This window comes from Astatotilapia calliptera, chromosome 16 (assembly GCF_964374335.1).
Source record: "Astatotilapia calliptera chromosome 16, fAstCal68.1, whole genome shotgun sequence".
NCBI lineage: Eukaryota > Metazoa > Chordata > Actinopteri > Cichliformes > Cichlidae > Astatotilapia > Astatotilapia calliptera.
The window spans coordinates 6,034,604-6,062,447 of NC_137437.1; the positions used below are offsets into that span (position 1 = coordinate 6,034,604).

The 27,844-nt window shown below is 41.6% G+C and overlaps 1 protein-coding gene across 1 annotated transcript; it reads right to left on the reverse strand.

Moving 5' to 3' along the window:
- Positions 1-27,787, reverse strand: lats2 (large tumor suppressor kinase 2). The gene is made up of 9 exons (XM_026144588.2): positions 27,646-27,787; positions 20,810-21,561; positions 9,001-9,133; positions 7,296-8,893; positions 6,345-6,572; positions 5,784-6,138; positions 5,211-5,393; positions 4,979-5,085; positions 1-4,195 (listed from the first exon to the last, which is right to left on the reverse strand). Exons 2-9 carry the CDS (start codon positions 21,167-21,169, stop codon positions 3,638-3,640), a joined length of 3,522 nt encoding a protein of 1,173 aa, XP_026000373.1. The 5' UTR covers positions 21,170-21,561; positions 27,646-27,787; the 3' UTR covers positions 1-3,637.
- Positions 27,788-27,844: the final 57 nt, after the last annotated feature.

The following is a 27,844-nucleotide window of genomic DNA, read 5'->3' on the forward strand; positions in this document are numbered from 1 at the left end:
TCCAAGCTGGTTAATTTAATTTATACATATATTTTACACACAAGGACAGTGAAAGAATTTACAAATTCTCAGTTCATACATAAATGTAAAAAAAGAGAGCTGTCCAAATTACATCATCTATAATACTGTGTAGACATGTTTTAACATTAGCACAGGGGAACTCGGGGGAGGGGAAAAAAGGAGAAAAGATACAAAAAAATATGTATATCTGTATAAATATAAATTCAAGAGTAACAGAATTTTATCACACATTAAAGACAAGCAAAGACTTTGTAGAGTAAAAACACAAAATGTAAAGGATACATGAGTAAGTCTTGAGAAGAAATCAGAACAGAGGACATAAAGTCAGTCAAAGATTGTCAGTCACTACTCTCAAACCTTAAAAACAAAACATATCCAAGAAACACCTCACACACTTTGTGGCACTCACACACTCAGCAGAGAGCCATGGCTGTAATTATAAAGCTTTTTTTGTTTTGTTTTATCTTTTTTGTTAAAGGAGCAGTTCATCCTGGTCAGTGTGGATTGGCAATCCAGTCAATGATATTTAGAGAAGTGTTAGATGTCTGGACCAGCTGAGAGAGAACAAAATGAATGGGGAAACAGCAACAGAGCAGTGAGGCGATGCATCACCACATCATCTGTGATGGATCCCATTTTATCAGCTCGCAGACAAAACTTTGGCTGTGTTTACACACACAATGCTGCTACTCTACCTTAAACCACCACTGGACACAGTCATAACAAATAGCTAAACTATGTTTTGAAATCTGATGTGAAATTTGAACTTTGAACTATCCACTTCGGTCTGGAGAAAGAAAAACAAAAAAAAACAACAACCAAGGAGCAGCTTCCGAAGTTTAAACAACACCTGAGATGTAACACTGTACAGTGGTGAAAACCCTGTTTCCCTTTCCTAAAACAATGCATAGCAACTAAAAAAGTTGCAAAAAAATAATAACTGAAAAAAAGCTATCTGAATGCTGTGTATTGACCATTACTGTAATATTCTTAACATGTCAAAACTGTGCGTATGATCATGTTGTAAATAACTTTGTAATTGTCATCTTTGTATGTTTTTTTTAAATCATGGTTAAAGACGGTCTTGACCCATCCGTGCACTCCAATTTAAAATTTGATTCATTAAAAAAAATTAATAAATAAAATCTACAATAAACAAAGCTCTAGATTAGCAAAACAGCATTACTGCTATTTTTAAATTTTTTTTAATAATATTGCAGTAATATTGCACTGTTGATTGTTGACTTTTAGTTGAAAATCTGATCTGCTCATTCTAAATTAAAGAGTGACTGTCGTGTGTAAGCACAGCAAGCGCTAATGTGAAATAGAGCACGCTCTGTTGCCTTCCCCCAATCAAGAATAACAACAGGTATAAGAAGTCTCTGAAAATTATGACCAAAGTAAGAAGGCAGTCGTTTAACATTGTGTTGCTCGTGTTAGTTAAGGCACGTTTACAGGGAAAAAATGCAAAACAACAAAAATCAACTGTAACAAATCTTATCCACACAGAATCGCTCGAAAGCTGTGACCTCTTCAGCGTCCCCAGTCATCGAGAGAAATTTAGAATACTCCTGGAAAGTTTGGGATTAATTTACCAAACAGTTCAATTCGGCAGAATTGCTGGCTGATTGTCTGTAAGCAAGAATGTACTGGATGTTAGCGTCATCTGATGAGCAGCAGTCCAACACACAACATGGCACTGGTCTGTAGTAAAAAGTACAGAGTTATACACACAAACACTTGAACTTGTGGTCATTTTGGATAAATAAAAGAACGTGTACCAAAACACTAACTCTTTGTTGAAGTTGTAAATAGAGAAAGCTATTCATATTCATATTCTTTTTTTCCTCTGAATTTCCCGAAGCCAACTTTCCTCCCTGCTCTTCATCTCCTAACTCGATTCCATCTCTCTCTCTGAAACAGAAACACTTCTGACTCCTCTCCTCTACACTCAGGGCCAGCCTGGCTGCAGCAGGAGAAGAGCCTACCTTCGAATCATCCACACCCCCACGCTCGTCGTCGAGTGGCGTCACGCACTCTGATATTCAGTTAGAAAGGCACTCAGCTCGTTACTTTCAAACCCCAGACACACTTAAGTCGACACTTCTTTCACCACAACCACAAAAAAAAAAACCATGTAATAACAATTATAATAATAATGTAAATAATATTAAACACAATAATAAGCAGCATGATGTAACTGAAAAGAGAATATATATATATATATATATATATTTATATAAACCAATATATTTGTACATTTCAGAACTAAATTTTTAAAAGGATAGTAAGTGTTTAGAAAACTATATATAATGTTTTTTTGTATTGCACATAGTCATACTATCACATGTTTGGCTGTTGTAAGGACATGTTGCTTTGTTTTGTTGTTTTTCTTTCATGATATCCTCCAGATCACAGGAGATTGGTTAAGTTACAATTTACAAAGTTACAACTGTCAGACTGATCTTTGCTAAATAGCTGTACAAGTGTGCATCTTGGTGAATATGTGTGTGTATTTGGCGCTTTGATTCTCAGTCCAACCCAACTAACTAAGCCTAATCTGACCCAACGGATCCTGTATAGATTGGGGGGTTCTCTTAATTCTCTTGAAGACTGAGAAAATATATGAAGTGCTAGCAACCTGCCCCACAGTAAACAGATAGTATAATTTCAATACAAGAGCTTCTTTCATCTGCAAACTAAACCTGGCTTGACTTTTAGAGCCCAATTTAGAGCCAAGTTAGGACAGAAACTCTGTGATTGGAAGCATTTTAACAACACAAGAATATTTCTAACAGAAAACTGAGTTAAAAAGCATCAGGCTCCAAAACATTACACTGAGCTGAAGTTGGCACAAAATGAGGCAGGTGTGGATATATAAGATTCTGAAAACTGCTGCTGCAAAAAAAAAAAAAGGACACATTTTTCTCTCACACCACAAGAATGAAACTCTTTTTTTTGTGGCTGAGTGTGTGTCAAAGGACTCTGGAAGAATTTCTTTGTCCACCTAGTGTGAGCCAACCTCTTGAAACCTCAATATAGACACTGAAATCAACCTGAAATCCAACATCCCTACACTACTGAGCTGTGTGTGCGTGTCTTTGTAGCTTATTTTGCAGCAGCTGTGAAAACAGGCGCAATCAACAAGTAAACTGGTTCCACTCTTCACATTGCTGTGTCAAATATTTGAGTGTAAAGCAGCTCAGTTAGAACAGGAAGTAGATCCTGTGTCTGAAGGTCACTGTGGAGGTGTTTTAATTGTCCGTAAGACCAAAGGTGGAAGGAATGGGACAAGAGGCTCCTGGAAGAACCAGAATCTCCTTTCGACCAGTACAGTGTCTGAGTCCTGCTCTCCTGACCACCTACGCTTCACCCTCGATGTGGGTGCTCACACCTGCCGTTTCTTGGTCCCAGATGAGGGGGATGTTTTGTATATATGCATTCCACAAGGGGGCAGTGTTCATCTACCCTGTTCTTGCAGTTCAACAATCACAGAGACACATGCACACCTCTACATATACATGAGAAGAGAAGTGATAGGTGGGAGGGTCATGAGCTGAATGACAAGGGCAGGTAAGAGACACGAGCCACTCAGGAAGACTGTCAGCATGCAGCTCTACACATACACGGGCTCACACCCCTCCTCCTGCTCTCCTTCTTCCTCTTCATCTTCCTCATCCTCGTCCTCCTCTTCTTGTTCCTCCTCCTCGTCTGGGCCCATTCCGATGGCTCCAGGTATGCTTAGCGACACCTCGCTTGTCTCGAGCGGTTTAGGGTAGCGGAAGGGGCAGCCGTTATCGTCAAAGAACCTGCGGAAGGTAAACTCATAGAAGGCGTGCTCTGGGTGCTTCCCATGAGGGGAGCAGAGAGCATCCAAAGCCCGGGTGCTGTCCCCGCTGTCACTCCATGCACCGGGACCACCCTCCTCCTCCACTGGGTCAAAGTTGGATGTGTCCATTGGGTGGGCGATCTTGGGCCGGTAAGGGGCCGGCTGCTGCCGCAGATTGCTAGAGAAATCCACCTGGGAGAAGAAGGGGTGAGCCTTGATCTCACCAGCGCCATTGGCACCCAGGCGATCCTCTGCAGAGCAACACAGGCGACCGATGATATCGACAGCCTCTGGGCTCAGTTTGACCTGGGCGGGCACCTGCAGAGTGCTCTCCCAGTTAATGACCTGCAGAGCCGCGAGACAATGCATGAAGTTAAATCAACAGTAAAATATGACCCAGCTCTTGTATACATACTTAATAATTGGAGAAATTCAATGCAACAGTTTTGACTTCAGCTTTAAAGTCAATATCTACACTGACAACAGGATCTGAGTAAGACAACGTCTCTACAAGGTCCACTCAGCTACTGTTCTGGAGCTGAGAACAGTAGCTGAGAAAAACACAACGCGTTGTATTGTGTTTTTCCACAATACAATCAAAGGTATATAAGATTGTGGAAAAACAGATGAACCTCACGAAAAGCTATAGCATAAACCTCATAGTGAAATTGTTTACAGCCAGATTATTGTGTTTCCAAAAACATCTGTGCAGCTGTAAATATACAGTGGGCCGTACTGCAATAGACTCAATGACTGCTCATTTACTGGATGTACTTTTAATTGGATTCCAGCTGCTGTCACCTAAGTTGACTGTAATTCCATGCTATCTCATTCTTCTTCTCTATTGTTCACAGAATTTCCTACTCATGGTTTAGGCTGCATTTTCATTCACTTGTCTTTGTGTCATTTTTTTGTGCCATTGAATTTAATTGCTCTTACCGAGTCAAGCAAAGTGAACAGAAGGAGGAAATGAAGAGCTCCTAATTTGACGTCTAACGGACAGCAAATGCAATCTGCCACTGTTTAACTGTCCTGGTCTGCTGCAGCTGATCTGATCCAGTCACTGACTCATTAGGTCACCAATTAAAATTCAAAATAAAAGCAGGGACATCCTCCCTCTTCACTGACCTTAATCTGAGTCTCAGTGGGCGTGGGGGCAAGGAAAGGCGGCTGTCCCACCAGCATCTCAAACAGGATCACTCCCACACTCCACCAGTCACACAGCTGTGTGTAACCTGCACACAACACGCACATCAGGTCAACTGTCTAAATGCTTTCTTAGAACACAACATCCAGTACAATCAAAGGTGTGTCAGTCATCAGATACTGTGCAGTAATTATGCTTTTTATTCTCACACACCTTTGCGCAGGAGCACCTCGGGGGCGATGTAGTTGGGCGTCCCCACCAGGGAGTGTGCCAAGCAGCGTTGGTGCTGTCGGTTGGCGCGTTGCTCCAGGGTCATCAGCCGGTCGCCACACCGGCAGTTGGATACATCGTCCCAGAAATCACTGGGCTCCATGCTGTCTTGTCTAATGTGGCTTCCTGAAGACAGAAGGTGAGAGCAGATGTTTTAAAACCCCACAAAGAGAAGGATATAATACCACATTGCCTGGTGAAATTCAAATTTAACAACCTGGACAACTGACAGTACTCTTGGCAACTGCTCAAATTTGCTACCTGTAAAGTCTGAATGCACCTACATGTTCATTTAATTTTCCCCTGAACACAATGTTTGAGAAAACACAATCAAAACCTGAACTCTCTCTATTAGAAATCACCAAGCATGAGTTGTACAAGAGTCCAACGGAAATTGTGTGCATGTCTGTATTTGCGCATGTCACAAACATCAACACACTAAATCCACACACGGTGTCTTCATAGTTGAGGGAGCATGTATTTGTATGTCTGTATATTCAGATAAAAGTGTCTCACCCTTCTGGTAGTACTTGGAGTTGTGTGTCCAGCGGAAGCCTGTGCACAAACCAAAATCTGTCAGCTTGATATGTCCATCCAGGTCAATGAGGATGTTGTCTGGCTTGATGTCGCGGTGAATAAAGCCCATCTTGTGTACGCTCTCGATGGCTAGTGTCAGCTCTGCCACATAGAAGCGTGCCAGAAGTTCGGGGAAGACCCCCATTCGGATGAGCAAGCTCATCATGTCTCCGCCGGGGATGTAGTCCATGACGAAGTAGAGGCTGTCACGGTCTTGGAAGGAGTAGTAGAGACGCACCACCCACTCGTTGTCCGCTTCCGCCAGGATATCGCGCTCTGCCTTCACGTGAGCCACCTGCGTAACGATAATCCTGATTTAGCCTGTTGCATAACATCTTATCACAATCAGTAGTGTCCACAAAGACACAAATGTGTTGAAGCGCTGTTCTACAAACATAGAAAAAAATGTGTGAATACTTTTATACACCTGGTGAAAATGCACAGGCCAGAACTCAAAAGGCAAAAGGAGTGTAGTAAAGCAATAAAAATGCATAAACTCACCTGGTTACGATTAAGGACATCTTTCTTGCGCAGTGTTTTCATGGCATAAAGTGCACCAGTGTCGACTTTACGTGTAAGACATACTTCGCCAAAAGCACCTATGCCCAGCGTCTTGATTTTGACAAACATGGACTTGTCCATTTTGGCACGGCGTAGCCTGTTATAGTTGGACTCTTTCTGGTACAGCATCTTCCTCATTTGTTCTTGCTCTGCTTCGGAAAGGCCGGCCTGGACAGGAAGAAGAAGAGAGGTTGAAGAGGATCAGTAAAGGGAGGACATAACGGCTATGCAACCTCTTCAAAAGCAGCCTTAGAAATAGTTTAAGGATGAGATCATTTTTCAACACTGACTAATAATGACCAAGGAATGAGGCTTGAGCTGAATTCAGTGACTTGACCTTTACTGCTTGTTTAACTCATTACATGACTTAACTGTCTGGGTCTGACTGTGGTGTTTTTTTCTATTCTAAGCATGTCTTTAGGTCACAGCAAAAAAAATAAATACATTTTAAATGCAGAGGCCAAAGTTCTGATTCAGGACAAACACATCAAACACAAATGTGAAGTCATTTCGAGACAAAGATCTTACTGTCTACAGCAAAGTCTTGAGGGAGAATTGTTGGCATGACAAGCTCTTGTACGTCACTTCTCTGTGCCCATCATAGTTCTCACCTAAAAACCTGAAGGCTTTACAGGTCATTTTTTAGGCATTAAAAATGTTCTTCAATCTTGAATCCTGAGCATTTCCCAAACCACACTGATGGGATTTTTTATGATTTTTTTTATCATCAGCTTAGGTTTCTTTAAATATACTTTGAAATGAATTTGTAAATACTCAGAGATTGTTCAAGACAGCCTAATCTTCACAGTAAATCATTTGCTTCTATTATATACATTCTGCATTTTACTTATCTAATGCAGTGCAGGATGAAAAATGTTCATCTTGTCTTACCTTGGACATCTCCTGTTCCAGCTGAAGCCTGCGGTTGAGTTTCTGGTGGTAGGTCTTCATCACATTCTCTATGTGCTGCTCCATGTAGAACTTGAAGGCAAAAGGTGAGTAGCTTTTGATACGTGACTCCCTCTTTTCCTCATCTTGTCCATTTTTCCTCACGGGAACAGGGGATGTCTGGATCTGCTTCTTGTCTTTCACTGTTTTTTCTCCCTTCCCCATCTTTGTCTTCTCTTTCACTGGCTGGCTCTCCTCAGCCTTTCCACTCCCTCCGCTGCCACTGTGAGTACTTCTTGCAGCAGGGTTGTTGAGGTCCTGAGCTCCACACACACCTGCAGCTCCTTCCAGGGCCCCTGTCTCACCCGCCGTCCCAGACATTAGGAGGTTTTTGGGGTAGGGTGGTGGTGGACAGCGTGGCTCCTGAGCAGGCTCGAGCGGGTATGTTTCTTCTGGCATGTAGGGCAGAGGCTCTGATGCATCCTGGGCCTGAGCAGTCATCCAGCCAGGGTGACATGGTCCCACAGCTGTCTTAGGTTCTGGCCTCATTACACGGATACTCTTGACAGGCTGTTGGATGGGTGGGGATGTTACAGCTGTGATGGTATTAGGGGGGCCCAAAGAAGGCTCCTGTTTCCCATTAGCAGGTGGTGCAGCCATCCCAGGCCGGACAGCATTTGGGCCTGCAGAGCGACTGTTAAAGGAGTTAGTTCTGCTGGGGACACGCACTTCACCTCTGAATGGGCCCTGGGGCTGTGGCTGTCTGGACTGAGGGGCCCCTTCAGGACCTGGCGGCCCTGCCCAGGGGTGCTCATAGAGGTCCAAGTTGAGGCTGGCCCTAGAAGGTGTCATCAAGCCCTGGGGCAGATCTGAGAAGTCAGGGACCATGGCCACAGCACCTGGGGAACGGGACATCATGTGGACTTGGTGTGAGGTGGGGCTGGCCTGTCGAGGGTGAGAGTGAGGGGCGAGGTACAGGTTAGCAGGATATCCTCCACCTCCTCCCGCTGGCCCATTCTGACCCATGCCTCCTTTCCCTTGCATATTGACATAATTATCTGTGGGTGACATGGGGGGCGGTGGCATCTTGTTTTGGAAGGAAGGGGTCCTCTTGACTCCATAGCCTGCAGACTCCATCATGTGTGTCCTGGCATGGCTGTAGTCATAGTGTGGGCCTGGGACAGGGCCACCTGGTGGTTGTGGCTGGAGCTGTAAAGGCTGGCCAGGGACATTGTAGCTCATCATAGGCCCATGTTGCTCCATACTGCCAGGGTAGCCCTTCTGCTGTGCCCCTGGGGGGTACATAGTGTTGCCTGGGTTGCTCTGGGTGGCCATAACAGATGGATAGGTACCCATACTGGGAGGCCGACCCAATGGGTTTCCCATTCCAGTGACCTGTGCTGCACCAGATGGGGGCATCATGTAGTTCATTACAGGTGGAGCATTCATATATGGTCTGGGCATCTCACCCTCAGGGCCATAACCTTTTGCTCCGTCATACATAGAATTCCCCAGTTGATGATACGGAGGCATGGCACCTGCTTCACCTGAAGCCTCCAATGCAGGCCGGTGGTCCATTGAATTTGGCATGCCAGCTTTTCCTAGAAGGTGCAGGAGGAACTTTTTGTTATCGTTTAAATACATGTAGTGAAGAGAAACTAAAATCTACTAGCCAAGTCAATTTGCTCACATGAGGCTGTATTCATACCTGGGGAAGTTTGCTTGATGACACGAACGATGAGCTCATTCCGAGGGTCGAGGTAACTCATCTTGCTGATGTACTCTAAAGCTGCTTCAATGTTCCTGCTGCCCGTCTGCTTCAGCGCCCGTATCGCCATCTCCTGTGAAGAAAGCAGACACGCAAACATTAAAAACGCGCACACACACACACACACACACACACACACACACACACACACACACACACACACACACACACACACACACACACACACACACACACACACACACACACACACACACACACACAAAACACAACAGTCCTAGTAGGTGCTCAAGCACCTGCATCCTTTCCACTTAGGGTCACATACCAGTGATTTCCTCTGCCAGACAACATGCAAAAACAGTAGGGGGCTGAAAGTCACTCACAAATTAGTTACTGGTTTTTGTATTTTGCAGTGAGACAGATTTAAAGCAAACACAGTTTCTCACACACACACAGACACACACACAAACTGAAATTTTAGAAATAAAAAGACTGTTAGTGAATATACACTTTGCCATATTCAAAGAAAACTCTTTCAACTTGGACATTTATCCTTCTGCTGCATGATCATTTGTATTTGGGGAAATTTTTTTATGTGTATGATTCATAGTCGCAGTGCAGCAGGGTGTGGTCCTGTGTTCAGAGGCACTAACAGAGCAGCTTCCCTGGGAATGACCAGTAAGAATGTCTTCTAATACAGTTTATGTATGCCTCAGTTTCATTTCAAACCAGCTGAATAACCCTTACATCTCTTACCGCTATTTTATACCACAACGTCATATTTTACATCTTAGAGTTCGTTTGGTCTTCCTACCCAGGTTTGGTTTATTTCTGTTGGTTTAAAAATTACATTTGAATAAGACTGGCTGTTATGACATATGTCACCTTTTTCATTTAAAACCTTTTTTTCCTGGCTTTTCTCCCTTCCTCACAGGTGGGGTGCGCAGAGTTAATCCCAGGCCTGGAGACGTGTGCTCAGACAGGTGGGTCACTATAAAAGCCAACGGTATGTAGGTCACCAATGTGAAAAATGCTGGTTAACCACTTTGGCATTTTCTATTCATCAGTTGCCGTGTAATTTACAATTGAGACACTGCAGGAAAAATGCGGAGGAGGGAACAAGCAGAGAATTCTGCTCCAGTCTATGGTAACAATGCCAATCATTCTCTTGGTTCTTCTATCACATTCAAGCGGGACTTCTTAAATGGTTCTCTGCTCAGACTTTGATTTAGAGGGTAGAAACCCACAATGATTGAATTAAAGATTCCAAACTGCATCACCTCTCAATATCTGCATCACGTCTAAGCTGGAACAGAGTGTTTCCTTAAATAACATTACTCAGAATCCAGGCCCCAGTGTAGAAACGTAATGCAGTAAAATCAAACAGACCTGTGGTCACTGACCCTGTGCACAAACTATTTAATAAATGAAAGAAAACTATACACATGAATGGCTGACAATTTGCTTTAATGCATAAAGGCAGTTAGAGAATGACCTGAACTTTCTCAATTTATGACCTATGGGGATCCTATGATACTGGAAAAAAATCCCAGTGCGAGACTTTAAAGATGAAAAGGGAAACACGAGGACCAACTAACCAGAATATCAGTGATATCGCAGCTCATCCACTTCACATTTCACAGGTTACTGCCCATAAAACAACACATACGAGCTTGACCTTGAGCAAAGTTTCATTTCAGACCCATGATCATTGTGTGTAGGTGTGATTGAATTCTGACCAATCCTGTAGGAGGAGTGGCAATTTTTGTGAGTGCTCACTGGTCCCTTGGCCAGACAATCTAAAAATCAGTTGCAGCAGTAGCTGGAGTACAGAACAAGCCAGAGATTCACTAAGGGCGTCTGCCTTGGTCAATATGCCAACTGCATTTCGTTACCTTGTACTTGTGACATGTGCAATGACAATAAAGTTGAATTCTATCCTATTCTTTTCTATTCTATTTTAAAGTGATGTCACAGACATGGTTTGCACACCTAAGTCTTTACAAGACATGGGCACGTGTTTCAGACTTGGCACTGGGCTTATCATTGAATATCAGAGTTTCTGTGACATTGACGCTGCATGATATTAACTTTTAAGGATGGCGTTTAAGAGAGAGAAAAAACTGCCTAAAGAACACGAGAAAAAAATAATGATGAAAACTGGGAGTGGCCCTGACACTTTTTTACATCTGTAAATGGCACTGTGAATACCTGAGGATGTACAAGAACACTGACCAGTAGCCTGGCAAAAGATCCAACATGACAATGAGCCTAAGGACACTCGCAGCACCTCGCAAGATGGAAAAAAGATTAACTGAACTGACCTAAACCCAATGTTCAATGATTATAATAGCTCTGGAGTATTAAAAACAGATAGGTGAAGCAAGATAACTCTCCAGCAAAGACAAAAAAACCAATTATCTCAAGAAGTGGTAGAATGTTTCTCCATAATTATCTATGCCAAGGAGGATGGAGATAAAGAAAAGATGTGAAAGTAGTGGGGAAAAAATTAGTGCCTTTCTTTGCTTAGGTTTCTAATGTAAGTCTTGCATTTCTGAACAGTCATGATTTCATTTGTCATGCAGAAAAAATGACCTAAAATTCCAGTAAAGCAATTACGGTACTCGAAAAGCTGATACAATCTAGAGTGATTAAATATGCACACACACAAGCACCCAACCCACTTGTTAAACACTGACACTGATACACTGATACTGATACACTGCTTTTTCAGTCAGAGGTTGCCCATTATACAGTTATTATCTTGTTTGTTTAATCGGCTTCAGTTAACCCCCAGCAGGGCTTGAATAGTATCATCCCAATGTCGCTCACACTACGCCCGGTTTGGAAACGCAAATCCTCTGCACCTCAATATGTAATTTTAAAGAAACCAATGATACCACAAGATCATCATCAGTAGCAGCATTTCAACAAGCAAATCCCTACATTTATAACGTCTCAGTTATTTACTTGTTGATTGCAGGGTAACATCAGGGTTTTTTAAAATCCCTCCTGATGACAGCTTTCAACGTAAAAGATGATGATGATTTATCGTCGTGAACTTAACATGGCCTTCATAACCGTAAATATGCAAACAAGTGGGACAAAAATCTGAGAAAATCTGAGAAAACAAAAATTTCTCCTTCCTTCTCCGAGAGAGCAATCCACACCTAGATGACTAAAGTCCCCTCAAATGACATATGATCTCAGTGCAAAGACATGTGAAGTCAGACGTCTCAGAGCAGAGCAGGCGCCCCCTACTGACAACATGAAGGAACAGCAAGTGCGTCTTCTCCCCTTTACACCTGATGATAAAGGCTAATGAAATACTTCCTTTGGTTGAAATGACACAATGCTGAACGACTCAACTAAAAGACTGCGCCATGGATGTAAAGTTGGTTTTTGAATATATGATGTTGTGACAATTTGTCATTTAAGCCTTTAGCCAATCACGAGTCATCGTCATATTTAAATAACTCTGTCATTTTAACATATGCTTAATCCGACCACCCTCAATTTCTTTGTTATTAATAATTTGTTTTAAATATTGTTCAAAATGTACATCTCATCTAAAGTCCTTTGAATGCTGTCCTTGTTTGAAACATGATATATATTATATATATATATATGTAACACTCAGACTCAGACTTGCCATGGTTGTCACTGACACTAAACACATTAAGGGAACACTGGAGGCGTTTTCTCAGAACATAAAACAAAAGGAAAAGCGTGTAATCGAACATCAGAAGCAACAAAATACGGCTTTGTCTGAATGGAAGGAAGGAAATGAGCAGATGAGAAAAGTTTTATCCCCGAGGAGCCATTTTGTGACCCTACTTTCTGCGGTTTCTCAGAAAGACTGGCTGCCTTTATTTGTCAGGAGTAACCCAAATCAAACATGCTAAATGGCTTAAAAATGGGACCATGCAGCAACTGTGGGCACGGATGTCTTTGAAAGCCAGGAAATGCCAAGGCGACACACTTTCTGTGCCCACGGTATTGTGTGTTTGTGTACGGCATTCATCTCTGTATATGTGTGTATAAATAACACTACTGGATGCAACGTGCACAAACCTCCTTTTCTGTGTCTCCTCCCTTTGCATGCACATAACTTTATGTGCCTTAGCTTAAAACTGACCACACACACACACCAATGTTTATACTTTGTTTCCTGTGTATGTGTGTGTGTTACATTCCTGCATAGCCAGCAGAGAGTGTTGGCTGCCAGAGCCGCCCAGTAATGTCACTTTTTACCCTTCTCCCTTCAGTCTTTCTACCTTGCGCACTTTTCTCATGTAGGACTTTTTCTTTAAACATTCTCTTTTTCTCTCCAGGAAGGAGATAAAGTTAGTATTTCTCTTAGTTATAGGCACAGAAATGGACACAATTATGGAGTGACAAGTGGAAAAGAGATATAGAAATCAAAATGTTGAGTGTTTGCCTCTTTCCTTGAGTGGGTGCGAATGCATTATCATCAGTTACAGAACATGCAGAACATGTTCCCTTTCTTACAACCAGGGAAGGTGTGGGGTTTCCAACATTTTAGAAAACCTCAGACAAGTTCAGTGGTAGTAAAGTTTGGGATATTCTCAAATCAACCTAGAAGAAATGACCCAATGCCTTTTAGGCGTTTTAAACAGCTGCACTTAAATACGGTGAACAGTCAGATGACATGGAGATGGCAGCTGCTCTTCAAAGGTCTCCAATGCATTCAGCTTATTTCTACACAGGACCGTGCACATGATAAAACATGGATGAAGCTTCTGGATTGGAAAAGTAAGGCTAAAGCGTAAGTGCCTTAAACCTGCTTTCAATTTCTTTCTTTTTTTTTTTATAAAGTGCCAAATCACAACAACAGTATCCTGGGTGCTTTATATTGTAGGATAAAGATCCAACAGTAATACAGACAACACCCCTACAATCAGAGCACCTCCTATGAACAAGCACTTAGCGACAGTAAGAAGGAAAAACTCCCTTTTAACAGGAAGAAACCTCCAGCAGAGCCAGGCTCAGGGAGGGTCAGCTATCTGTCGCGACCAGTTGGGGGTGAGGGGAGGGAGACAGGACAAAAGACATGCTGGGGAAGAGAGCTATTTAATATGAAGGCCACCAGATGGTGATAGCTGCGGTTGTAAAAACATTTCCAGCCTATATAGAAGTGTTTGACTTCTGTAAATATCTTCCTGCTGAGTTTTTACTCACTCATTTGGGGTCAAATTGAATAAAAAAAATTTTTTTTGTAAATCTTGGCCATGAAAAGTTTAAAAAGCTTGATAATATTTATTGTGCGGTTAGCGCTGTTTCCTCACAGCAAGAAAGAGTTCGACTCCACCATCTGGGCGGGGCCTTTCTGAGTGGAGTTTGCAAGTTCTCTCCATGTTTGCGTGGGTTCTCTACAGGTACGGCATCCTCCCACAAAGAGATGCACTAAGTGGGGTGAGGTTAATGGGTGACTCTAAATTGCTCTTAGGTGTGAATGGTCGTCTGTGTCTCTATGTTTGTCCTGTATAAGATTTGAGACCCGTCCAGGTTGTACTCCGCCTCTCACCTCCAGCCCTGCCACAACCCTGATAAGGACAACCGGATGGATGAACAGATGAAGGAAAAGAATAACATTCAGAATGATAAGTGGTGAAACCCATTAAAGGTGTTTCCTTATCCACAGTCATCTCCATTTCTTCAAAAAATGTAGCTTCTAAATCATGTAAAACTGTTTTTTTAATAAGCCAAAAATATTGAATACAACAATAATTGAAACTTAAACAGCTGTGAGACAGAGAAAGTGGGATATGCTGAACCCTCAATACAGCAGTACTCTGCTTTTTTGGATATTCCTCTGTTTAACAATGCTCTATGTTTGTGTATGTGTGAGTGTGTGCGTTAAGCAGAGGCGGGCCTGGTGACCCTGGCTGTCATGGCGACAGATGTTCGTTGCTCACATTCCTCAGCTCAGGAAGCAAGAATTCAAGCTATTTGCAATCTGGATGGGCTCTCTCCCATCTCGCTCCTTTTCTCTCTCAGTTGAAAATATCCAGGCCACATTTGCACCCCTGTCATAATGGTTGCAGGCCGCAGGCCGCCGAGTTATCCAAACGCATAATCACCAGCCTACAAACTAGACGGAGACACACAACCTGCTGTGACACATTGACAGAACAAGCACAAACAAACACTGTTTTTCCCTGCACTATGGTGATTTGGGAATTTTAATTATCATTTTCACCCATTTCTGAGACACACTGCAGTGCAAGACCCTTCAAATCTAAGCCACATGGGAGATATTTTGGAGTGCAGTGCAGATGGGACATGGGGAGAGAGGCGTCCATGCCTCATTTTTGCATTGAGGGCTGTAAAAGAAAATAATTCTGTCCTGTTCCATCATGCAAAAAACTGCTTAGCAGACACAACAAATGCACCACAACATTTAAGCCGAGAGACGCCTTTCTTACAGTCATTATTACAGTGCTAGCTGAGGAGAGCCTTTTTTGTCTACCCTAACATCACAAACACAAGCCACACTGCATCCAAGTCACGTCTTGCGTTTCCGCAGGTCCTTCCTCCCTGCAGCTGTCAGACTGTACAATCAAAACTGCTCCCAACAATCACAGATGTTTACACCTGCGCTGTAACTGCAATAATTTAATCAACCGATTCGCACTACAACCTGGTTTGCCTCTTATCTGTAGTTATTTTTATTTAATTTAATAACTGTACAGTACTCTGTTTATAGTAACCATATGTAAATATGTAAGAAAAATTGTGTATTTTCTGTTCTGTGTCCTGTTTGTTGTATATGTGTCTTTCTGGCTGCTGTTACAACCAAATTTCCCCTTGTGGGACAATTAAAGGATTATTCTATTCTATTCTATTCTATTCTATTGCTGGCCTCATCACAACATAAACACTATCATGTATGTTTTCTCAGACGTTAATATGCTTAGCCAGTTCACAGACACAGGAAAGGGCCTGTGAGGATGGCCTAGAAGTTTAGAGGAGAAAAACAAAAATCGAAGAATGTAGCCCCCCCTGCCCCGCCCCCTTATTTCCTTTCATTCCATTTCATCTCAATGCCTTGCATTCCTCCCCCACCCTCGATCCCCCTCCAAAACATTTCCGCCTATTAAAAAAAATATTATTATGTAACGAGCCACATAGCTATGTAATTTGTCGCTGGAAAAGACATGAGAGATGAACAGAAGGAGAAGAAAGACAAGACTAGTTGATAAGAGCTGACCTGAAAAAAATATGGAAAAAGAAAATAGGAGTAGAGGGGAGGAGCTTAGCAGCTCAATTCAAAATAGAGCAGTACTTATGGCTTATTAATGATGCAAACAAACAAAGCAGTAGTATGTGTGCACAAGCAATGAGACACTGCAGTTTATACTTAATATGTGGTTAAAGGTTTTTCACAGCAGAAAAAGCATACATGTAAAGACACTTAATGTTACTGAGGCATCATTAATGGCTTCTACTTTTCCTAACACAATGTACTAAAATTTCTGATGTGAAAAAGTGCTGCAAACATTCACCCACACAACATGTGAATGTGGGCAGTCAGTCAGGCAACAACTCTGCTAATGTCTGCCTCAACTCAGGATTAGGTGGTGCAAAACAGCTGCTCAATCGGAATCTGTCGCTGCTTAATATTCGAGGGTGGTTATGAGTGTCAGGGGACACAAACCAAATGTGAAGAAGCAACAGTCTTCCAAGTGTGCAAATTCATTCAAAGATACTTTACAATCCCTTTGTAAGGATGGAATATGGTGAATTTTAACAACTGGTGGTACAATATTTAATAATATTTAATATTCACCAGACGATCCTTTAAACAGATTGTTTTTAGATATGACATTCAAATTCTCTTATCCATATTGAATGTCATGCACGTGTCCTCACACTGTGGGTTTTTTTTTAGTAGCACGTGTTCTCAGTGTGACAGCCGAAACTATGCTCCAAGCTCAAATTACCTGTCTTTAAAGGTATATCATTACTGATTTTACTTCAACTTGATTTTACTTTGACTTGTTTCTGTACATTTCTGCGAGTCTCTCTGTTCTTTGTATTCACAGTGTCTGACAGACAGACCAGAGACAGAGGAAGAGTAGGAGAGGAGAGGCGACACGTTGGGTGGTGACTTGGCTGCAGCAGAAGGAACTGTTCCACCCTGCTGCCATTGAATGTTCACTTCCTGTTTGTATTGACTGGGCCCACAGTGCAAAATGGTGGTAGCAATGGTCATCTAGGCAGGACTGCAGTAGCCCGTCAGTGTTTTTTGTGATAGCGTCCAAAATAACTTTTCTATATATGTGCATGTTCAGACCCACCACCACCACTACCACAAAAAACCCCCAAAGACAATTTAGGCTTTTTTTGTTGGTGACAGCATGTGACATTGATGGTTTAGATACCCAGCTAATAGCTAGCTCATATTTTAAGCCCATTGAAATTGTTTGTTTTAGCAGAACAAGGAATCCTGTATACTTCAGTGTTTTCAATGTAAGCAAAAGATAAGTGACTCTAAAAGACTTTCAGATTTTGAGTATTCTGAAGTACTAAGGTTAATTATAGTTCCACAGGCTTCCACGCTAAGACCAATTCTATTTATATAATACATGCTCACTTTAGGCACTATTATTCAAACCCACAGCATCCATTTTTGTTGCTATGCAGATGATACCCAGCTTTATCTATCCATGGAGCTAGATGACACACACCAATCAGTTAAACCGCAGGAATTTCTTAAAGATATAAAGACCTGCTTCTAGATTCAGGGAAAACTGATGTTATTGTAACCTGATGGTGCTATTTTGGCCTCCAGGAACACTGTGAGGGATTTTGGAGTCGTTTTTTGACCCAGATATGTACTTAATCGTGTATATTAAACAAAGATGAAAAAATCTTTCTTGCATTTGCACAATATCTCACAATTAAAAAGATCCTGTCTCTGTGTGATGCTGAAAAACTAGTTTATGCATTTATTACTTCCAGGCTTAATTATTATAATACATGATTATCTGACTGTCATAAGAAGTCTCTGAAAAGCCTTCAGTTGATCCAAAATACTGCAGCTGGAGTCCTGACAGGGACTAGAAAGGGAGTTTAGATTTCTCCCATATTAACATCACTTCACTGCCTCCCTGTTAAATCAACAATTTAATTTAAAATGTGTCACCTCAAATCACCTTGAAGAGACTGTTAATGTGATTTGGTGCTGTGTAATTAAAAGTGAACTTATGTAACAACATCCAGGTAAAGGTTTTGAGTTCAACTTGACTTGCAGAGTCTGCTTGAGAAAATCTAAAATGTACCTCAAAACATCAGCAACCAAATAATCTAGTCTGAAAGGGATTCATTCCTTAATGCCTAAATATTTGTGCTTTACCCCTATTTACGTGCTCCTGATGTTGTGGTAATCCCTTTGGTCCTTTTGAATTAGCCATTGCCACATGCCAGCCAACACACTTCTAAGCATCCAAGAAAGGCAGCAGTTTAGGCTAACTATTACCTGCTTTAATAGGTAGCTAATAATTTCAAAGTACTGTTCGCAAGATGTAGTTAAAGCAAATAAATCTGAGCTGATGGAATCTTGGATAATTTTTAATAACTTAGTGAAAATTAAAGGGGGTTAATATCTGTTTTGTTGGAACTCCTATCAAACCACGACAGTAGTTCCAACAAAAGAGAGTGATAGTAGTGGTTTGAATGACTCGGGTAATCTTTAATGGGAGACTACTTGAATATATCATACTTTTCTTCTAAAATCTAGTTGAGGAGACTATAACAGCATCTCAACTCAAAGTTCTGCTTGAATAAATGTTCTCAGTACGAGTGCCATATCACCTTAATGAACATTTCCCCCAGGCTTGTAGTTTAGAACATACTCGCCAATGAAAATATGTGAGGCATTCCTGCCATCCTGTTGGGCATCCAACCAAGGAACCTAAAACCTGAAGTTTCTGTAAACATCATGGTCTCAGTTGTGGAGTGAGATTTTCTCTACAGACCACTGTAGCCTTGTGGGGTATTAGTTATTTTAGTAGTTCCTGAGAAGGAACTACTAAATTTAGGTTTAAGATACAAACACACACCCAATGTCACACTTTCATGACATCAACAACTGCCATGTGAATTATGTAAGGAATTAGCAGCAACCTCAAACAACCCAAAAGATAAGGTGCATCAGTTTAAATGTGCTGAGAGGCCTGCAGTTCAGAACTCAGTGCATTAGGAGGTGGACACCTTTAGGATATGTTCTAGTCAGGACCCAAGATATACACATTTTATAATCTTAAGTATTTTTTTTTGTCAAGGAACGAAAATAATAAAGGAAACTCTTATAATAACATTTTTTCAGACCTTTGAGGTCCATATTGTATGATCAAGCTCAATAGTTTTCAGCTGGAGTCCAGGTGTCTGTCTTCTGTCCTCAGCCAAAACATGGAATCTGATGTGTTACTAAAAACTAAGATGTCACATGAATATTTCAAGACAATTAAACAAACTTGATGGATTTGGTTTCTCAAAACTAGAAACAAAACAGGCAACAAAAAGTGTAGCGGCTAATAAGTTAGGTAAGAAGGATTAGCCAAATGTGCAGCCTTACACCATAACAATTATCACAGTATAGTTACAAAACTGACATTAGCGGACCAGTGAAACAGGTAAGAGACGAACAGACAAATGAATTGCTGTGCCCAGTTTAACTCTAATGTATCACACATCGAAACAAAATACAGAGCAAAGGTCCCGCTATTAGCGAATACCTGACATACAGGGGATGTTTGGCTGTGATAAGCTGAAATCGATTTGGCTGCATGGGGCATTCTCCCGACTCTTTTCCCTTCACATGTTGTGTATGGGCTTGAGTGGCGCATTCTTCACATACCGTGCTCAATCACAGGGCTCATCCTCAAACTCTTTAACCACACATGTAGCAAATCTGGACTCACTGTATTTTGTGAAGATGTTCTGTGATGTAATCATCTGGCTTAATCCCCCCCAAAGCTCATCTCTCTCTTTCCAAAGAAATCTTTAAAATGTAAAATAAAAATATGTCTAAAAAATAAGCAGCTTTACTGAGTGACTTGGGTGAAAAAGCTTGAACTGGACTCCTCACTTCCCGTGGAAACACTCTCTCCTCACCCTGACCAGACTTCTGATGGAGTACTTGCATTTCTTAAGTGGGACAGAGCCCGTTTAGGAAATCCACCTGGTGTTTTAACAATCAGCCCAGTGTTACATAACCGAGGCACTATACACTTAGCTAAGCAGACTGTGCATTGTATTTTATCTAAGAGCACAAAGCATCCCTGAAAGCTTCCTCTAGAAATTCCTGACTGACAGAAAAAAGTGGGTTTGAACATCTAAGTCAAGTGGGAATGGTGGGAACCGACACTGATGACACCAATGACTAACATATTCAAAACTGTTTAAGGGAGTCTCGTGATTGTTTCACAAATTTAGCACATTTATTCAACCAATACGTCTGGTCTTGAGAAGATCATAGATTCAGGTAAAACTGAAGTTATTTCGCTAAGACTGAGGTTTGTTTTTTTTTTTGTTTGTTTGTTTTTTGGGGGGGTGGTGGTTAAAAAAGAAATCCAGCTGAATTCTAGTAACTTAATGTCACCTTAAAGCAGACTGATTTACAACGCTGCGTGCAATGCATTAAAATACTACTGATACTAAACAGTTTGTTAAGGTAAGACAATTGCACGACAGAATCACCCATCTGCTCCCATAACAAGATCATATACTGCCGCTGGAAACACTCCCTATCTCTAAAACTCACCTTGTCACAACCAGCGTTCACCAACTCCTGCAGCATCTGCCGGTTCACCTCCCCGGCGCCTGCTGGGTGTCCTGATCCGGAGGTTGAGCCGGATTCAAAGGGCTTGAGGGACTTGCGGATTTCCCGCAGCGCATTCTGGTAGTTGTTGAACTTCTGCGGGGGTCTGAGCTGCTGCTGTCGGCTGGTTGTGTCTTTCCCGCTCTTGGAGTCTGCCCCTTTGCCTCCCTCATTCCTGGAGCTACTGCCATGTAAAGCCTGGCTCACCAGCTTGGCCGGCTGCTTCAGGCCCTCCTTGATCTCTTGAAGCCTTTGCCGTGTGTTTCCCACATACGGGGCTGCGGGGAAAGTCTTGGGCCTCATGGCCACAGTGCCCAGGGCAGGCACCTACTCTAAAAAGGGAAACACGCACACAGAACCACACACAAGAACACACTCACACACAAACTGGCACTCACTGCCCTACAACCCTACGAAAGATTCCCTTTAAGCTTGCTGACCTAAATAGATAAAAAGCCTCCAAGAGCACAGATTGGAGGCACAGGTTTTATGATCCCTACTCTATGTCCCTAATTTTTTTCTATCTCGCTTTCTGCTTTTGATTCCTGCTCCCGCTGCGGTGGATGAAGGTGAGGCAGGAATACTATAAGCATTACATGGTGTGATTTTCAAGGCTCAGGTTCCAGCTTATTCCAGGAAATGCAGCTGGTCACAAGGGCATCGTGGAGCCAAACGATGATGATGCCAATCTGCGCCTGTGGGTGAAGAAATGAAGTTAGAGCATGAAGACTGGGCTTCCATATCCCATTCAATTTTATCTAGATTTTCTAAAAATCAAAGCACATACAGTAAAAAACTGTTAACAACTTTAGAAATGTGAGATCACAAGATACCACACAAAAGTAAGCTGTTCTGCACCAATATAAAGTGAAGTAATCCTTGTGGAGCCAGTTAGACCTTTTGGAGGTCAAATTGACTATCAGCACTGCATATGTACTCTCACATACTTTTATGCATAATCCAGGAATGCTAGAGGTTAAAAAACACCACCTGCCCCCCACCCCATCAATGCATAGCTATGATTGAACAATTCAGCTCCTGTCAACGCTGATACTTGGTCATCGGTAAACACCCATCTGAGAACATGGGGTCAACACAAATGTCCGACCCTCCCTGCATCAGCGCCTCTGCCTTTTATGCTCCTCTGTGATCTTACATATGACACTGTCTGACAATCTTATCTAGAAGACCATGCTCCGCAAGAAGGTTACTCCGCCAGTGCAGATGGGCTTTCTGTCCAGAGCCTCAACTTTACAAGCTTCTCATCTAGGGCTGTGCGATATGACCAAAATCTCATATCCTGATATAAGAATTTTATCGTCCGATAACGATATAAATCACAAAAATGTAACATTTTCTGTAAATTCTGTGAATCTCGGGCAGCTCGACTTGCGTGAAGTGTTTCCAGCTGCGCGTCATGTAGCTGGAGTCGAGTGTTTTAACCGATGCATGAAACTATACATTTTTAAACATACGTTGTAACGGCCGCCGATTTCTTTGTGAGTATTTATCACACGGCGTGCTGCGGGGAAAAGCCTGTTCCAACGTTTGAGTCTAAGGTCTATTTTTTAGCACCTGGCGGCTTTTTTACTTCTCATCCGTAAATACTCTGCATACTCTTTCACGTGATTCAGTTTATTTTGAAAAGTCTCAACAGGATCTTGAGCTTTATTGTGAAAGGTTTATGTGGAACATAAACAAGCAGACACGCGATGGTTTTACCGTCGTTGTTGCTAACGACAAAGCATAAAAACAGGCACTTGTCCGTCCGTAGTGTGGTTATATTAAATATAAGAGAAAGAGAGAACTTTAAGAAATTAATATAGCCACTACAGTGACCATCAAAATGATGAAAAAATATTGCTGTAAACAGTTTATTTTGCGACACCACGAAACAAACGATAGCGTAAAATGAAATGATAGACGTTTTATATCGTCATCCGATATATATCATTATATCGAACAGCCCTATTCTCATCTAATCACAAATACTGTACAATAGCACAGCAGACCTGACTTGAATCATATTAAAAAGGTCAAGACCATTTGGCAATACTAGATTTGATTAATATGATACTTATGTCTCACATTAGTCAATTTATGAACCATATCAGTTGAGTTAAGAGCTTATATATCAAATCAAACCGTTAAAAGTTAACGAACTTGAATGTGTTTGCCTCGGTCTTTCTTTTCTGTTGGTTCCACGTGAGTAAATCTCGCCTTACTTGGCATAGCATTACCTCTGCAGAGGAGAGACCCTGAAGCTGACAGGCAGCCGGGTTTCCTGTCTAACTGAGAAGCTCACAGGCTTCAAATAGTTTTAGAGAAGCAATGCCAGGTCTCCAGATACCAATCTCACCAGCACTGAAAAACTGCTAGATACAATCCTCTTCTGGCAGGTTTCGACATGGCTGTGGTTTTCAACTCATGTCTGCAATTCCAACCATTTTGTGAAGCAAACATCTTTCAATTGATTGGGTTCTATTTCAAAAAGTCTTCTCGGCAGGTATTGAATTACACCTGACAATTATCCTGAAAAGGAAAAATTACTTATGGGCAATTTTCCTCTTTGCCTAAATAAAATAGTTATTTTGTCAATGAGAACATTTTCTGTACTTGATCTACACAGACCTGAAGAGAAGCTGCAAACAACCTTCCTGTCTATGTGCATAAACAACGAATGAGTTATGTTCACCACATGCTTACGTATTAACAAATACCTAGCACGCACACACCAACCTGTAAATGCTCTTTTGCACAATATTATTACTAGATATATTATATATTATTATTTTTTTTGCACTAACTTGTTTTGTAGCACCTTGGTTCCTGGAGGAACGTTGTTTCGCCTCACTGTGTATTTTTAAACTGTATATGGTTGAAGTGACAATAAAGTTGAACTTGGACTTGGACTTGGACCTAAGGGCTTTCATTAAATAACGTACAGCATGATGGATTGAGAGGGGGAAAAAGCGACTTTCTGCAGCAGTCTGACCAAGACCAGTGATTATTTCTCCTGCCACAGACCAAGGAGATCAGCAGGTCATCGTACTATTACAGTCAACAGACACGGACACAGAGCCGAACGTGTCACTGTTGGTGAGTTATTATGAGCTCGTAACAACATTACATCACGAGAAGAGCTGCTGTTTGTGTGCTTTCTAAATGTGAATCATTATGCTAGCCGCACAACTACTTCAAATTCAAATTTAACAAAAAAAAAAAAGGGCGACAAAATTGCTTTTTATTCTAACGGACAAATCAGAGACGTCACAATTCTACCCTCAAATTTAAGCTCAGATTAAATGATGTCAAATGGTAAATGGCCTGTATTTGTATAGCTCTTTTACTAGTCCCCCCTAGGGACCCCAAAGCGCTTTACACACCCAGTCATCCACCCATTCACACACACATTCACACACTGGTGGAGGCAGCTACAGTTGTAGCCACAGCTGCCCTCAATATTAAACAATGATACATTTCAAGAGTTTTTCAATATGGTTCCATGTCAATATCTAGTAAGATGAAAAGTTATCAAAATGAGTTATTACTATTATTATTATATACATGTGTTTATTTAAAACCAGCCACAGAATGTGAAACAATCCACAATTACCAGGCAGCCACCTATTTTTTTTATTTTGTAGATTCAAGAAGGTTACGTCCTATTTTTACTCATGACTGAGTCGCGTGTTTGTTCTCAATTAGCACAGAGCAGATAGCGAAGTATGTGCAGTATTGGATTTTTGGAGTTTTCTGGTTGAGCTGATTTACTACAAGTTTCCCCGGCTGATGTTATCTCAGGATCGCGGTAGTATTCCCAGAGCATTTCATTCCCACCCCCCACCCCCAAATGTTCCAATTTTTATATAACTAACATTTATGTATAAAACTTGAGGGAGTATTTCGATGGCATACATCTTTTTTAACAACCTAAAATGTTTTATTGAATGTCTTAAAGTAGCCAGTTGAGCATCGGGTGGATTCTAATTTTTTCCTCCTCAAACACCATTAACATTTGTCTCTGAGATATCATGACCACAACTTCTTTTTGTACTTACTATAGCTGCCAACAGAGATCTTTTAAAGCAGCAAATGACTTCAATTTAAAGAAAGTGTTTGCAGATACCAAATTAAACATCCAGATGTTTCCATCAGTTTCAAACGTGCCACAGCTTTGATTCACTGATAAAGTAATATAGTCTGAAAACTTTGAAGTGATGGTGATGCATCATACTGAATTCTTACACTATCCCAGAGACTCCCGTGTGTCTGTGTGGAGGTACAAAAGAATACCTTCAAAAGAAAACACACCAAAACTAAAATTTACAAGTCAAGTTTTGGTCTTAGGCAATGCCAAACACAATCCACCCAGTGCTGTGATATTCTATATTTAGATAATTAAAAATACATTCTTAACAATATTATCTTAATCTTACATCCCTCAGCATTACTACCAAGCAGCTGCAGAGGAAAAAGCTTCCAAACATTAAAAGCTCTTGAACTGCATCCCCAATCTCCTCCTCCTCCTGCTCCTCCTCTCTAGCAGTCTCCATCCCTTTGGGCCATTTAAGGAGGACACAGCCTTCACTGTTTGTACAGATCAAACTTTGCATAGACAAAAACATGCTTTTTCTTTTTACACTGCTGGGTGGTGGGGTAACATGGGGCCAAGCTCCATAAATGTTGCCCCATCTCCGAGATCTCTTGCCTCCATTCCTGCGATGCTTCAGGCGTCGTGTCCAAGCAATGAGCATTCCTTTCCACAAGTAAGTACAAGTAAAATACCGCAGCTCAATCACGGGGCAGTACGCTGACCAAAATAACCCAAAACACAAACTACACGGACAGTATCTGTCTATAACTACAAATCTGTAAGAAAAAAAAAAAGACATGACTCTGCCCAAAACAATGCTCTACACATAACCACCCCCATCACTGAACCTTACTCCTCCTTTGACCTAACCCTAAACCTAAGATGACTTAAACTTCATGCTTTTGGACTTTTTGCCTTTTAATGGCACATGTGACACTTTAAACGCATGTTTCAGGTTATGTCTTCGTGGACATGTGTTGTTCATAACAAACTTTAGCACACTATACCACAGCTTTCTTTTTGGTCTCACCAAAAACAAAGCTACCCACTGTGATGCTAAATTGGGAAAGCATGCATTCTGCAATCTTGGACCCCACAGAATACTGAGCAACGCGAGCAGCTGGCAGGTTAATATTAATAAGATTGCCTCTAACCTGCCTGATGGATCTGAGAGAATGTGGACGGTCATATCTCTGCTGTGTTTAGGAAATTACGAAGCAAGAGGAGGCGGAGGTGGAGGAAAGAACACAACTTCCTAATGGGCAAAGCTGGCCAACAACTAAGCTTTGGGTGGAGTAAGACAGGGGGTAGAGGTGGGTGGGACCAACTCAGTTAACATTGCAGGACACATCACAAATGTGCAGGCAGGGACAACAGTTGATGGAAACTGGCTGCAGCTGTGAGAGTGCAAGTGTGTGTATATAAGAGGGAAACAATTTGGCTCTTTCTGTGTGTATCTGATGTACTGCAGCTCAACCCCAAAATCAAACCGATATGTTTTCCCTGTAGCCTTTCGAGTCATCTACCCATCTATATTGTTTTTGTGTGCATGTAGCCCACTTTTGTACATTTGTCCCTTTAAAACAAATATGGTAGTAGTAATAACATGTAATAATCCCTGCATACTTCTTACAATCCACTGTGTTGACAACATCACCACCAAAGCATCTGTTTGTATCCCAGTGGTTCCTTTTTGACAGATACCTCTGACGTGCATGACACCACACTGCTGCGCCACCCTAGTCTGAGTGAAACTGGTCCGACTGTTTGAAAATGTGACCCCCCTGTTACAGGACACAGACAGGCATGAACATCAAGCGTCCATTTAAAACATGTGACTTTGGTTTGCATCACCCAGGTCTGCTGTCACTGCTGAACTAATCAAAGCGCTGGACTGTCTGGACAGACAGAAGTGTGTCAAGCAGAAAGAAAGAGTGTGTGTGAGTGTGTTTTGTGGATAGTAGTGTGGTACCAGTACACCTGAATGAAACGCACTGTTGCATCAGGGCCAAACTATGCAGGCCCTGAGAGAAGTGAAAATGACAGAATCAAATCAGATGACTCCATTTTCATTTTCAGATACAATATAAAAAAATATTCTGACCTGTTATGAATTATTTTATTAAGCTCAGTTCTTATTAACTATGAATCTGTTCGCTCACTTTAAACAGTGAAATGAATGCAGGATCTTCTGACTAACAGCATCTACAAAGCATAGCTTCTGTTACTGTTAGTGATCCTCAGAAGAGGCACAAGTTAGGATGCCCAAATAAGATGCAGTTACTTTAAATGTACACAAATAAACAAACATTTAAACATAGACTAAACCCTTAAATTGAATTCCCACATTTGCACCAAAGCTTTAAAACTAGCGTACAGTGATATTTGTATAGGCATAAAGGTCCGGAGAGCCCTGTTTTAAAGCGCTGGGGCCTTCTCAGCAATATCCCAGGCTTGAGTTGGGGGCTGAGAGCAGCAACACATTCCAATGCAGGGAGAGAGAAAAAATGGAGGCAGTCCTGTAAGCTCCAAAGAGGCTCAAACATACAGAAACTTCAATTTCGTTTTCCATAAGCCTCGCTATATAACACACCCATAACGGAACGTTTTGCTCAGCAACAAGTCGTGGAAATAAGTCACACCACCACCACTCCCCTCCCAAAAAAAGCAACTCTCAACTTACCATGTGATAGAAGTGGCGAGAATAACTCAATATGAAGAGAATAAATTCCGTTAAACGGCAACTTTTTTTTTTCGTTAAAGAGTCCGGTTCTCGGTTGTCGAACGCGTACACCTAGCTCAGTGGGTAAATATGATGAAATGAGCCTCCATTTTCTCCCCAAACTCCAGGCAGGATCAGAACTTCAGCACAAAGTTGGACA

What these genes read in the sequence shown, in the direction of transcription:
- lats2 (XM_026144588.2), bottom strand. Translation starts at nt 21,169, where the DNA reads ATGAGGCCCAAGACTTTCCCCGCAGCCCCGTATGTGGGAAACACACGG. An exon ending in CATCAAGCAAACTTCCCCAG is followed by an intron (nt 8,894 to 9,000) that starts GTATGAATACAG and finishes TGCACCTTCTAG; the next exon opens with GAAAAGCTGGCATGCCAAAT. An exon ending in ATGTCCTTAATCGTAACCAG is followed by an intron (nt 6,139 to 6,344) that starts GTGAGTTTATGC and finishes ATCGTTACGCAG; the next exon opens with GTGGCTCACGTGAAGGCAGA.